The 15,400-nt window shown below is 40.6% G+C and overlaps 1 protein-coding gene across 1 annotated transcript in view; it reads right to left on the bottom strand.

Moving 5' to 3' along the window:
* The window catches only part of LOC311223412 (CUB and sushi domain-containing protein 1), a gene marked incomplete at both ends in the record, with an annotated part of 179,579 nt that overhangs the window by 86,659 nt on the left and 77,520 nt on the right, over positions 1-15,400 (bottom strand). The window contains 3 exons of the mRNA XM_084308200.1: positions 2,497-2,670; positions 9,590-9,787; positions 12,416-12,601. Coding sequence (XP_084164326.1) covers positions 2,497-2,670; positions 9,590-9,787; positions 12,416-12,601 — 558 coding nt within the window. The remainder of the gene's footprint in view (positions 1-2,496; positions 2,671-9,589; positions 9,788-12,415; positions 12,602-15,400) is intronic.

Below are 15,400 nucleotides of genomic sequence, written 5' to 3'. Positions count from 1 at the left end.
ATTGTTAAGTAGGACACAGGGTAACTATCCCTTTAATGTGAGATTCCAAGGTAAGCACAGCCCCTTACTACAACTTTGACAAATACACTGGTATGATGGGTGTGGGCGGCCTCCAGGGCTTGGTGTCAAAACAGTACATTGTTATGCTTAACGTTATGTTGTGTTTAACGAACACCTGGTCTGTATTTAACGTACCTAAACACCTGGGCCCTCATTCATCAACGTGTCTTACGCACAGATTTGTGCTTAACCTGTGCGTACGACCATTTCTAAGCAAAGAGTGGGATTCAGCAATTTCAACTTGAACTTGACTTCGTGCTTATATTTACGCACAGCTCGGACCATGCGTACCTGGCGCCCGTTGGTAGAATATATTATTACAACAAGGAAATGAGCTTCTGTGCATTAGTTTCAACACTGGCATGTTCTGTATGAACCGTAATTCATTATAGTTCATTGTAAAATAGCAACAGTAGTGTAATTATGGTCAAAACCCTATAAATAGCATTTGGAATAATAGATCTTTCTCTCAGAATGAATGCAGCATGGTTTATATAGCGTTATCGGAATATACGGGGTGTACTGACTGACTGCGCTCCGCGTAGCTCAACTCGTTATTATTTTGCGCACAGACCGCAGAAACATGGGAACGTTTTGATTATATTTAAAAGGCTTTACGTTAAACAAAACAAGTGGAATTTCGAAGCTGTAAGCAGAATACAAGTCATATGAACACCCACGATATAGTGTTCTTCCCCCTTTTTACTGTATAAGAAAGAATAAAAAACGCATTGCAATGACACCAGGGTGTATGTGTATTACAAAACCCTTGCAATAATGTGTCTTAAATGAATGAAAAGCATACATGCTCTGGACACAGAGCATATTGTGTGGGTGATATGACTTGTATTATGCTTACAGAATTCCACGTATTTAGTTTTACAATGTCAAAGCCTTTTAATGTAAATCAAAACGTTCCCGTATTTCTGCAATCTATGTGCAAAATAATAACGAGTTGAGTTCTAACAAAGAACATATTACATGCTGGTATGCTGATAGAGTAAACTATTATATGAATATGATATGATATAAGGTATACACTGGTCCGTCGCATACACTGGTATGCGCAAGTTACTGTTGCATAATGTAGGCTATGGCTGCTATTATATGTAATTCATATAGGCTACCTAATAGTATATGATTTTTAGAGGCATCTATTTTGTTGTCGGTAATACCGACAACAAAATAGATGCCTCTAAAAATCATATAGCCAATCGAACACAACTAATAAAGGCATTCATATTACAGCACGGTTATAATGACACACAACCAACGCCAAACAGTGGTCAAACGAACGGTCTTTATTAGTATTTTGAGCTGTCCAGGCAGAATTGCAGCAATGGTCTTAGGGAGCCGTTGATATCTGACATCACCGTTTACAAGTCCGCCTTTTATTTATCCCATAACACGTGTTGTGTCTTCTTGGTTCGACAGCAGTGAACAATCTCTGTGAAGTTTCTCAGAGTTCCGCTCGGGTCAGTCCATTATTTCACATCCCATGGGGGGTGTTTCATCACTTTCATGACCATATATGGATAATCATGCACGAGCATTGACGGTAGAACAAAGTGGTATTCATCAACACGGAGGAGCATAGGACCTGTGTACGCACGGTTGATGAATCCCAATATTTCTGTGCGTGCACTGATTCTAGATTATGTGCTTACGTGTGGAAATAGAACATTTCCTACGCCACGTTGATGAATGAGGGCCCAGGTCTGTGTTTAACGAACCTAAACACCTGGGGCGGGATCCACAAAGAATGGATTGCACGGTGCTAATTGCACCCTTACTTACAATTCATTATGAATTGAAAATGGGGGACCCTGATGTAAACAAGACGAAAGTCTTTCTCTGGTCTGCATCCCCTTTACAATTGTGTGTATTGAGCCGTACTGTATTGTACCCATTCTGTAATCTGTTAATACAATTTTCAATCAATCGATCACCTGCGCGGCACGGCTCAATACACACAATTGTTAAGGGGATGCAGACCAGAGAAAGACTTTCGTCTTGTTTGCATCAGGGTCCCCCATTTTCAATTCATAATGAATTGTAAGTAAGGGTGCAATTAGCACCGTGCAATCCATTATTTGTGGATCCCGCCCCTGGTCTGTATTTAACAAACCTAAACACCTGGTCTGTATTTAACGAACCTAAACACCTGGTCTGTATTTAACGAACCTAAACACCTGGTCTGTATTTAACGAACCTAAACACCTGGTCTGTATCTAACATACCTAAACACCTGGTCGGTATCTAACATACCTAAACACCTGGTCTGTATCTAACAAACCTAAACACCTGGTCGGTATCTAACGAACCTAAACAACTGGTCTGTATTTAACGAACCTAAACACCTGGTCTGTATTTAACAAACCTAAACACCTGGTCTGTATCTAACATACCTAAACACCTGGTCGGTATCTAACATACCTAAACACCTGGTCTCTGCTCCGCTCCAGAGCCCGTTGGCTCCGCACTCCCTCACATGTGCCCCAACCAGGGTGTAACCATGGTTACACGTGAAGATGGCCGTCGCCCCGAAGGTGGTCAGCGTTCCCAGCTTGGTGCCGAAGGGAGGGGAGGGCAGCTCACCGCATGAAATAACTGGGAGTGGAAGTAAAAACACATGTTTTCAGCCATAAAACTGGTAATGTAATCAGAAGAATTTCAGATCCAGAATGTATAGAGTTTTAAAAGTGGGTGAGAGTGGCTCGGGAGGTAGAGCAGCCGTCTGGTAATCAGGAGGGTCCCGGTTCGATTCCCGCTCCTCCCGGGCAGTGTGTCGAAGTATCCTTGAGCAAGACACTTAACCCCTAACCCCTAACTCCCCTCCCGATGAGCAGGTCGGCACCTTGCATGGTCGCCTCCGCTGTCGGTGTGTGAACGTGTGAGTGAACGGGTACAATGTGATGAACAAATTGTAAAGCGCTTTGGATAAACAAGTTATATAAATGCCATTAAAAACAAAAATTACCATTTAAAAGATGTTCTTGGTCAACTTGTTTCTATAAAAAGCCAGACCGTATTATATAATTGAATAAAGGTATACTCTGTAATGCCGTCAAACAGCGACGTCTAGGCAAAACAGCCCCGCTTGGTATTTATTAACTTTTTATACTGTGAATTTCTCCAGACCTCTCTGAGTAGCGCCCCCGCCCCCGCCCCCACACCCATCTACCCATTTACTGTATATTTTATTCCATTTTTATTCCATTTTTATTCTATTTTATTCTATTCTTATCTTATCTTGTTTTGTTATTCTTATTCGTGACCTGTTCTGTCTAAATGTTTAATGTTGAGTGATTTGCAGTGTCAAATTTCCCTCGGGATAATAAAAAAAAAAGTATTTCTAATCTATTGTACATCAGACCTCTCTGGGTAGAGCCTGAGTAGCGAACCCCACCCCCCACACCCATCTACATCCAGCCCACAGACAGACACAAACTAAAACATGTGCAGTGCCCTCTGTTGTGCCTAGAGGTCGCTGTTTCACAACATTATAGACCTGTTCGCTGTATACAATCCCACCGTGTTCGAGCCAATCAGCAATACCAACTGAGTCACGTGACTACGTTGCCCCGGACCTGTGCGAACTGCAGCTGCGTTAAAATAATACGACGGGGTCTGTGGAGAAACCATGGCACTCCCCTGACTGATAGTTGTTTCAAACTAAATCGGCTGGATGTCATTTTGCCAAATCAGCATGGCTGTGAGTGTGAGTCTTTCACCTTTTACATATCTAGCTTTGGCATGGATTGATTGTTTAGATCGCTAGCATGGCTAACAAACAAATGCAAATATATTGTAGTCTGCCCCGTTGTTCTGACCAGGATTACGTTCCTTTCTGCTCCGGTGATGTGAGCACACCTCTGACCTGTTCTCACCTGTTATGAAATGGGTAGAGCAGACATACGTATGATTTGACTTGGGGGACCAGTGTCTGCTTTGATCGACTCTCCCGTCTGTGTCTACAGTACATGTGCCCTCTTGATAGCCGCCAGCCACTTTTTCCTCTGTGATGCCTCAACTGGTATTATATAAAACTTGAGTTTTGATTTTGTTACAGTACAAAACGTCACACAGCAGCTCTTTGGCATTTTGATGCACTGAAGAAAATTACCCTTGATTATGTTTAATTTGCCGCTTTCCGATCCATTTTCTGCACTAAATGAAGCGTAAACAATGTACCGGGAGTGCATTTTCCCCCCCACGCCGTAGTTGCGTAGCAACAACAGACAGGAAGTTGACTTCGAGAATTGGACAAACTGTTCAAATCCGCTGCTTGGGGTTCCTGAGTTCCTAATACTAGCCCGCCAAACAGCCAGAGCCACAACTGTACGTTCCTAACTCATTGCAAATCAGAATATAGCTCTGTTTTATCCCAAATATCACCAACGTAAAGGGGACATATTGAGGAAACCGGGTTGTGCCTTGTCTTTGAATGGATTTGACAGTATGAAATGATATTTAGGTGCTGGGGAGAGATGTCATGCCTGTTGCTTGGCCAATGATTTGAAGTCTTCCGATTAAAAAGCCTAAACAAGCTGTTCAAAATGATTGCCTTTGGTGATGTCACAATGGAGATAACAATAAATTATTGTTATATATGTTTTTCAAATGTGTTTTCAATGCCATTCAGTTCTATTGTATTGGAGTGATGGCGGATATCTACTGCAAATTCATACTATCGGGATGGATAAATTAAATAGATATTTTCTGTGTGAACTTCCCCTTTGAGGAAAATGAAGTTTGAGACTGGGTTTTTAGCACACCGCTTCTTCAAGGGAATATGCTTTTTTCCCCAATGAAATTCAATATAATAATAATAATAATAATAATAATAATAATAATAATAATAATAATAATAATAATAATAATAATAATAATAATAATAATAATAATAATAATAATAATAATAATAATAATAATAATAATAATAATAATAATAATAATAATAATAATAATAATAATAATAATAATAATAATAATAATAATAATGGATTGGATTTATATAGCGCTCTTCGTGACACCCCAGTGACCCCAGAGCGCTTACAGAGTCCATTATTCGTTCATACACAGTCATACCGGTGGTGGTAAGCTACAATTGCAGCCAGAGCTGCCCTGAGGCAGACTCACGGAAGCGTGGCGAATAATCAGCGCCTACGGCCCCTCCGACCACCACCAACATTCATTCACATGCATACACATTCATACAAGGCAAGTAGGTTAAGTGTCTTGCCCAAGGACACAACGGCAGTGGGATGGACATGGGCTTAAGCGGGATTCGAACCACCAACCCTTCGATCATTGGACGACCCACTCTACCCCTGAGCCACGCCGCCAATATGATCTGCAATGTCATTAAGTACATGTAACACCAAACATGGGATTCACGTTCTCCGTTATTGACGACTCACCGACTCAGGGGAAGTTAGTTCTCATGTTGTTGTTTATTACAGTCTCTGGTTTACAGCATACAACCTGGGTGCATCACCTCTCATTGTACCCAACTACTGCCTCTGAACTTCCCATAGTGCCGTTAACTAACCAGAGAGAGAGCACGCTGGATGCCACACCCTCTTATACCTTTGGCCGAGGCCAGCCCTTGCACTCCAGCCTCTGTCACCCCGCGGCTTAAAGTGAGTGTGTACATGTGGATGTGTGTGCAGTGAGTGTAGATGATAGTGTCATTGTCATTGAGCATCTTGATGGCCTGGGGATAGAAGCTCCTTCTGAGTCTCTCTGTACTGGCCATGAGACTCTGGTAGTGCTTGCCTGACCGCAGCAGTTCAAAGAGGCAGTTGTTTGGGTGACTAGAGTCTTTGATTATTATCTTAGCCTTGGCCCTGCAACGCTTGTTATAAACGTCCTGGAGAGTGGGAAGCCCACCTCCAATTGTGCGCTCGGCTGAATGGGCCATTCTCTGTAGTCTGCTGCGGTCTTGTGCGGTGCTATTCCCAAACCAGGAGGTAATGTTTCCAGTCAGGATGCTCTCTATTGTGCATGAGTAGAAGTTCTTGAGGATCTTCTGACTCACTTTGAACTTCCCTAGGCGCCTAAGGAAGTAGAGGCGTTGCCGTGCCTTCTTCACTACACTGTCAATGTGTGAGGTCCATGTCAAGTCCTCGGATATGTGGACTCTGATGTACTTAAAACTGCTCACTCTCGGGGGTGGCTGGGTGGCGCAGCGGACTAAGCGCTCGTCACCAATGCGTGAGACACTGGTATTGAATCCGGCTGTCAGCGTTGCCTCCGGCTTGGCCGGCCGTCATACTGGCTCAATTGGCAGAGTCAGCGGGAGGGAAGCCGGTTGGTGGTAATCTGGTCGTTGTAAACAGCGACCCCTACAGGTCGGTCAGGGCACCTGCACAGCGAGGAAGGGAGATGGTGAGGGTAGTGTGAGCCTCCCACACGTTACACCTCGCCACTGAGAGTCCGCGCTGGCAGGTGAAAAGAAGTGGCTGGCTGACTCTGCATGTATCGGAGTGGACATGCGATAGTATCTATCAACCCTCCCTAGACCGACCAGTTTCACATGCGAGCAACGACCAGGAAGGGGAGGGGGAATTGGCACCACTAAATTGGGATGGGAGAAAAACACAGAAAAAAACAGGAGGAGGAAAAAGTGGATAAAAAAAAAAAAAAAAAAAAGCTCACTCTCTTGACCGGTGCCCCGTCAATGCTGAGGGGGCTGTAGTCCCTGGCCCCCGACCTCCTAAAGTCCACAATCATCTCTTTCATTTAGCTGACATTCAGGGAGAGGCTGTTCTCATGACCCCCAAACTCAGGGTCGCTACAATATGTTAACATGCCCATGTGGACTTTATTACACAGGATACCAATCAGAAAGAGCTCTGGCAGGAGTAATAATCAGAAGGCATCGATTGCCAGACATTTCAATTATGAGATGAGGGCTTGAAGTGCTGAAGTCTCCTCCTCGAGGAGGAGATAGAGACGCCTGTATTCTTAAAAAAAGGGAGTAGGTGGATTTTCCAATTGTTATTTATGAGGAGGGTGATGTTAAAGTAACATTGATAGGCTATTATGTAATACATGGTTATATGGAATATGTTGTTGCCTGCTGTGTATCTGAATGTATTTATATGATGTAAATGCGGAAATGTTGTATATAAATCAAATCAAATCTAATTTATTTGTAAGGCCCGATAACACACGTTAATGTCCCCATGGGCCGGACATGTTTTCTTTAAACAAGTCAAGAAGAAACATCACAATAAATCAAGAACAAAACAAAAACACCATAAAGTTCAACACATTTAAAATAAATGCAAAATAAATGCAACACTCCCAGACATACCCCACGCAAAGGTAAGGAAAAACTCCCTAAAACCTAGCAATAAGAAAAAATGCACCACAGGCAATGTGGAGGAGAGAGCCCTTAGAAGGGCCATTCAAGGGTCGGTGATAGTAGTCTTGCAATAAAACAGGCCAACAGTTGGTAAGCATGTACTCATATGTGTAAGCTTGTATGTACATCATTTAATTGAGATCTATGTATTTTTGGATATTGCCATTGGCCTTTTTCTTGTATGTGTATATTAAGGGACTGCTGATTGAGATATGAGTTTCAGGGGAGGAGCCTACATGGTAAATGTAACTCTTTTATCCAAAGCGCTTTACAATTTGTTCCTCACATTCATCCATTCACTCACACATTCAAAAGGTTTTCCAGACCGTGGATCATATTGCATTTGATTGGAGTCTCTGCTATGGAATGATCAATAACTGTAGATATACTTGAATAATGAATATGAAATAGACTGTAGGTGTATCCTAACAATGAATATGAAATATACTGTTGGATGTTGGTATATCTCAATAATGAATATGACATATACTGTAGGTATATCTTAAAAATGTACTGTATATGACATATACTGTAGGTGTATCTTAACAATGCATATGAAATATACTGTATATATGTAACGGATGTCTCGTGTATCGTGAAGCCCAGTCAAGAAGGGCTGGGGTGAGTAGCGGTGCTATGGGTTAAACTCACTCTCACATCCTCAAAAGACGCATAGATCCAGCACTTAGAAGTGAATTCACCTCTTGGTATAGCGGTCTGTGTTGTTGCCCGCGGCGTGGGAGAGACCGGGGTTCGACTCCCACTCGGGGCATTGAAGTTTGAGGTGACGTTGTCACAACCGTTACATATATATCTTAACAATGCATATGAAATATACTGTAGATATATCTCAACAATGCATATGAAATAAGACTGCTACGAATGCTCTGTAACCTATAGATATTGAATAGGTCACATTTACTGTAGAAACGGTCCCGCTTTCGTAAAATGCCCCCAGACCAAAGGCACTAACTAGCATGTCTTCATTGTATTTGAATGTACCGTTCGACACTCTGATCATCTTTTCTTTTCTGTTCCAAAGGTCAGTTTCGTCAGATTAGCACAAATTGAAAGCGAGATAGTGATGATTTAGGTGGAGACGCAGAGAAAAAGGCGTCACTAGAGGCAGCCGCGCACGTGTCTAGCGAAGAGCCCCTCACAAAATGCCAACCCATGAGTGAGTGAGCGAGTGAGCGACATGAATGACCACAATTACATATAGCCCATGCAGGGAACCGTGCGTGCCGTGGGAAGAATTATTTCTACTGACAGAAAAGGGACTGATAGCAGCGTCTGATGGGCCATTACAGTACCGCACAGATGCTCAATTCCAGACCATTACAGTGCCGCACAGATGCTCATTGTTACTCAGCTGACAGAGTTGTACCCTTCCTGCTGACAAAACTTGTAAGTCGCTTTGGATAAAAGGGTCAGCTAAATTACCAAATGTAAAAAATGTAAATGTAAATGTAAATGTTCTATTCAAGACCATTACAGTACTGCACAGATGCTCTATTAAATAGTCCCTTACAATATCTATATATGTACAGATCCTACTCTTACTAGTTAGGTTGCTGACCAGGAGTAGTCATACTGCCTCTATTTAGATAATACAACTATGTACATACATCTGATTAGCACTACACTCAGTAATACTAACTTGGATATTTTATACCCAGTTTAACCACATGTGTACATTGTATATTGCTGTTGCACTTAACTGCTACACTTGCACTGTAACGGTGCTGTATGATGACAATACATTTGAATCTAATGTAATGTAATATAATATAATCTAATATAATGTACTAACTTTTTACACTCGGCATTAAAACGATGGAGATTCTTTAACCAAACAACAGCTGTCAAAAGGAATTGACGTGGGAGTCCGTACATAATTAAATCGATCAGCCAAATCGATAACGGCACAGAGTACGAATCCTTATGACGTTAATCCCTTCTTGACGTGTTTGTGTGTGTGTGTGTGTGTGTGTGTGTGTGTGTGTGTGTGTGTGTGTGTGTGTGTGTGTGTGTGTGTGTGTGTGTGTGTGTGTGTGTGTGTGTGTGTGTGTGTGTGTGTGTGTGTGTGTGTGTGTGTGTGTGTGTGTGTGTGTGTGTGTGCGTGCGTGCGTGTGCGTGCGTGCGTGTTCTTACTCTTGCAGGTAGCCGGTTCCTCAGCTCCCTCCCAGGTACCGTTGGCAAGGCAACGCAGAGTTCTGTGCCCCGCCCCCAGATTGTAGCCCGCATGACATTCCAGCATCACCATGGAGAGATACTCCGCCAGACAGCCGGAGATCAGGCGGTAGGTCATGTGATCGGAGAGCATGCCGTCCACGCTGGGACACTGGATGGCTGGTGGGTCAGAACACAAGCAGATACATCCTGCTTCAGGCAGTCTTTCACTGAGGCGCAACAAACACTGGTATCTGTTCGTTTGGTCGGTACCGACCCCTTTTGACCTTATTAAATTATTATTATATTTTTATGAAGATGGAAAATAATTTGTGATTTTAAAATCAACCGTTTTCAAGTATTATTATCACTACTATGTCACAAATACATGTAGAATGTAAAACGTTAGGTTGGCAATAGTTTAGCAATAGGTTAAAAGTGTATTTATATCTTTAAGTTTTTTATGTGCACTCGTTTTTTTGACCCGGAACCGGATATGGAAATGTTGAACCATGGGAATTGGAATCTTTTTGCGGCAATTTTGAAGAGGACATCGCTAGCTATCTGCCAGCGTTTGAATTTCTCCAATCTACACTTCCTATGGTCCACTATGGTGGTTCAAAGTTCAGCGTTCTGAATGAATCATATCAATAATTGTTATGATTCGCGATAATAAGCTACAAAAGGTAACGTTTTTGACAAATATTGAAACGCAGTCAGTTTCTCCACACTATTGTTAACATGTAGGAAGAATTAGATCTGAAATTAGTTTCAATATGGTTACACTGTGGGGGAAATAAAATATTACAGTCGATTACAGTAAATATCAGTATCTGTTATTATGCAAGCCTGGTGATACTATATCCAAATTGAACTCGGCCATTTGAAAGATACTATATGTATATATATATATAAATGTGCGAATTGGCTATAATAAGGTAATGTATAAGCATATATTCTATATTCATATTTCAAATTGCATTGGTCCGGATGGGAGAATTCAGTACTGTATATACAGAACCTTCAATTTGATCATCTTCCCTTTATTAATTTCCTTAGATCTTTTGTACACATGATCTCAAGAGGGTACTGAATGAGCTCAGTGGCAGTTTTTTAAGTTTGGTCATTATTATCATGGTTTTATTCACTGTCAAAGATGAAAAGAAAAATCATAATTCATATTTTCCATTGTTTCATCACAATTTAAGCAAGCCTAGTAATAGACACAATATTTCTGACACTGAGAATACATTCATTGAGGTCCATAGATGTTCCTAGATACCAAGAATATGCAAATAGCCCTTGTAGAAGTGGAGCAATATTCCATTTACCTAGGTATACATTTTATGCAGATTTTCACCTGGGGTGGAACAGGTTAAGGCCCTTACTGGTAAGCTACCTCCTTATTCAGATTCAGATTCCTTTATTGTTGTCACTTATTTCAGTACTTTACAGCAAGAAGAGTGAAAATCAAATGATTGTGGTATATTGTGACAATAGCAGCTTCCAGTAATAAAAATACAATAATTTTAGAATAGAATAAAATAAGATGACTAAAATAAAGATGACTACTGTATACAGTTCTAAAAAGTGTGCAGTGCCATACAATAAATTTAGCATAGTATAAAATAAGATGACTAAAATAAAGATGACTACTGTATATACAGTTATAAAAAGTGTGCAGTGCAATACAATACATTTAGCATAGAATAAAATAAGATGACTAAAATAAAGATGACTATATACAGTTCTAAAAAGTATCCATTGCAGATCAGGATGTAGATAGTATACTATATGCAATTGAATATAGGAATATACTACAGTACATCATTATTGGAATTTAATTTTGGAACCTATGGAATCCGTTCTAGTGACTGGCTGGTCCTTAAGGTCCAGTTTGCTCAGAACAGGGTAAATCTGCATTTTGCTATGATGACCCTCTAGCTCATGGAATGAACTCCAACAGTCCTTAAAGCTTGAGATTCTCCCCTCTGTTGCAGAGTTTAAAACCTTGATCGCCAACCTTCGTCAATCAAGTTGTACGTGTTTTAATTGATTGTTATCCTTACTTGTCTTATTGTTATGATTTTATATGCTGTGTGATTTTACATGCCTTTTTTGCCTAACTCTGTATGTACCCTCGACGTGACCGTAAATGAGGGACACCTCAGTGGCCTTTCGAGTTTAAATAAAGGTTTGAAATAAAATGAAATGAAATGATGCTACATTTACTGACTGACTGTTTTAATAATATGATGGGATACATGGTGTATAGATGGGTGCCTTGCTTGTAAACACAATGTATTTGAGCCAATCAGCAATACCCGCTGAATCCCGTTGCCCCCCTACCTGGTTGAGCTGTGGTGCTAGACAGTTACAACAGGGATCTACGGAGAAACCCTGACTAAAAGCTGTTTGTTGTCATTTTGCCAAATCAGCATGGCTGCGGGTGTGAGTCTTAAGATAAGATAAGATATTCCTTTATTGATCCCCTTGGGGAAATTCAGGCATCATAGCAGCATGGAGGAGGGGGGAGGGGAGGTACAGGTATGGGCAGGGTAATAGTAGAAGACATAATACAGGCAATACAATTATAGTACAGTAGAAAAACTAAAATAGGCAGTACAGTATACACAGGTACAGTATACATAAGGTACCCTAACCGGCGTGCAAGTTATGCAGCCGCTAGTGTCTTTCACCATTTACATACAGCATCTATAGCTTTGGCATGGATTGATCATTTGGATTGATTGGTATGATTTACTGACTGCTTGACTGACTGTTTTAGTGATGTCATAGGATACTCACGTATACATTTTGGGGGCGTGGCGACGTTACTCCAGGTTCCATCCTCCAGACACACTGTTGTCATGGAAACGCCAGGATCCAGGTGGTAGCCGTGGTTACAGTGGTAGGTCACCTGGCTACCAACAGTGTACAGGTAACCATGGAAGGTGCCGTTGCCAGGTGACGGGGGGATTCCACAGGAAATAGCTGCCGATCAGAGAGACACAACTCTTCAAACAATACCAGGGCCCTCATGTATCAACGTGACATACGCACAGATATGTGCTTAAGCCGTACGACCATTTCTAAGCAAAGTGTGGGATTTATCAATTTGAACTTGTGCTTGACTTTGTGCTTATGTCTACGCACAGCTCTGAGCATGCTTAGCTGACGCCCAGTGGTAGAATATCGTTACTACGCATAAGCGCTCCTCAGTTCATGCATTAGTTTCAACGCGGAAATAAGCTTCCGTGCATTACTTCCAACACTGGCGTGTTCAACTTCTGTATGACCCGTAATTCATTATAGTTCATTGTAAAATAGCGACAGTAGTGTAATTATAACGGGCTCATGCGGGAACAAGAGGTTGGCTTGCTTGTTTGGCACGGGGGGCAGAAGCAGAACACCCACCTCCAAACGCCATTAAATATTGTTTCAAATAAAAAGCGACATTATTTTGTGTCATGTTTCCAAATAAGATTGGCCACAACGGAATGCTTTCTACTTCAATTTGTTGATTAGAATAGATTACCTCACTCCGTTGAAACTTCACTGAGCTCAGCACACAGACATGATAATAATAATAACAACAACAATAATAATAATAGCTTCATTTTACATAGCGCCTTTCAAGAGACCCATGCAAGGTCGCTTTACATAGATGGGGGGGGGAATAACAAAGTAATAAAGATAGTGGACAGACTATGTAAATATGATGATGGGATTCAAGTTCGCGTTTTTATTGATCATAGGCATGCTGTCAGAGTATGGTGTCATAATCAAACATTCTAGAACATTTGTCGTCACAGATCATGTCATAATAGAACATAGGCTACATGGCATGGTCCATCGTGATATTGTGTAGACTGTTATTACTGTACCACCCATTGTGACAACAGCCTTGTGAGCTCCCGCACACAAACATGATGGAATTCAGTTTGTATTGATCACATAGGCAGGCTACATCATACATGGCAGTGAGATTCATTGTTCTTGTATATGCTCTCGTATTATTGTTTATATAGGCTACCCAATACTGACATCAAAATAGATTGTATGCCTCTAGAAATCATATGCAGCAGGTAGAAAATTGACGGAAAATCCGTCGCGATTTGGAATAAAATTGAGGAGAACTTTAATCCCTGGGTATTAATCAAACAAAACGGAAAAAGGCAGTCATATTCCAGCACGGTCTTTATTAGTGTTTGCGCTGCCCAGGCAGCAATGGTTAATAGATATCATATCCGACATCACCGTACGTGTACACGTCTGTCAGCGGTCAGCCTGTCTGATAACACGCTTCCCTCGGTTTAGTCCATTTTTCCACATTTCATGGGGGTGTTCCATTACCGTATATGGTTAATCGGGGCGGTTTTGGTATGCAAATACGTGAAAGTGTGCACGAGCCTTAGCGTAGAAGCAAGGTGATATTTATCATGACAGGTGTGCGTAGGACCTGTGTACGCACGGGTGATAAATCCCGTTTTTTTTGTGAGTGCACACATTCTAAATTCTGTGCTTACGTGTGGAAATAGAACATTTTCTGAGGAAACTTGATAAATGAGGGCCCAGAGCTCTTCAAACTATACCAGAACTCTTTAAACAATACCAGAACTCTTTAAACAATTCCATGGCTCTTTAAACAATACCAGAGCTCTTTAAACTATACCATAACTCTGTAAACAATACCATAACTCTGTAAACAATACCATGGCTCTTTAACCAATACCAGATATCTTTAAACAATACCATAACTCTTTAAACAATACCATAACTCTTCAAACTATAACAGAACTCGTTAAACAATACCAGAACTCTTTAAACAATACCATGGCTATTTAAACAATACCAGAACTCTTTAAACAATACCATGGCTCTTTAAACAATACCAGAGCTCTTCAAACTATACCAGAGCTCTTCAAATAATACCAGAGCTCTTCAAACTATAACAGAACTCTTTAAACAATACCAGAACTCTTTAAACAATACCAGAACTCTTTAAACAATACCAGAGCTCTTCAAACTATACCAGAGCTCTTCAAACAATACCAGAGCTCTTCAAACTATAACAGAACTCTTTAAACAATACCAGAACTCTTTAAACAATACCAGAACTCTTTAAACAATACCATGGCTCTTTAACCAATACCAGAACTCTGTAAACAATACCAGAACTCTTTAACCAATACCAGAACTCTGTAAACAATACCAGAGCTATTTAACCAATACCAGATCTCTTTAAACAATACCATAACTCTTTAAACAATACCATAACTCTTTAAACTATAACAGAACTCTTTAAACAATTCCAGAGCTCTTTAAATAATACCAGATCTTAAAAAAAAATACCATGGCTCTTTAAAGAATACCATGGCTCTTTAAACAATACCAGAACTCTTTAAACAATACCATAACTCTTTAAACAATACCATAACTCTTTAAACAATACCATAACTCTTTGAACAATACCAGAGCTCTTTAAACTAAAACAGAACTATTTAAACAATACCAGATATCTTTAAACTATAACAGAACTCTTTAAACTATAACATAACTCGTTAAACAATACAAGATCTCTTTAAACAATACCATGGCTCTTTAAACAATACCAGAGCTATTTAAACAATACCATAACTATTTGAACAATACCAGAGCTCTTTAAACAATACCATAACTCTTTAAACAATACCAGAACTCTTTAAACAATACCATAACTCTTCAAACAATACAAGGAGGTATTGTACCAGAGCTCTGTAAACAATACAAGGAGGTATTGTACCAGAGCTC

Source organism: Notolepis coatsorum (genome assembly GCF_963971535.1).
Source record: "Notolepis coatsorum genome assembly, chromosome: 2".
NCBI lineage: Eukaryota > Metazoa > Chordata > Actinopteri > Aulopiformes > Paralepididae > Notolepis > Notolepis coatsorum.
The sequence above is the reverse complement of the archived record's forward strand: the minus strand, read 5'-3'. Positions and strand labels throughout refer to the sequence as shown.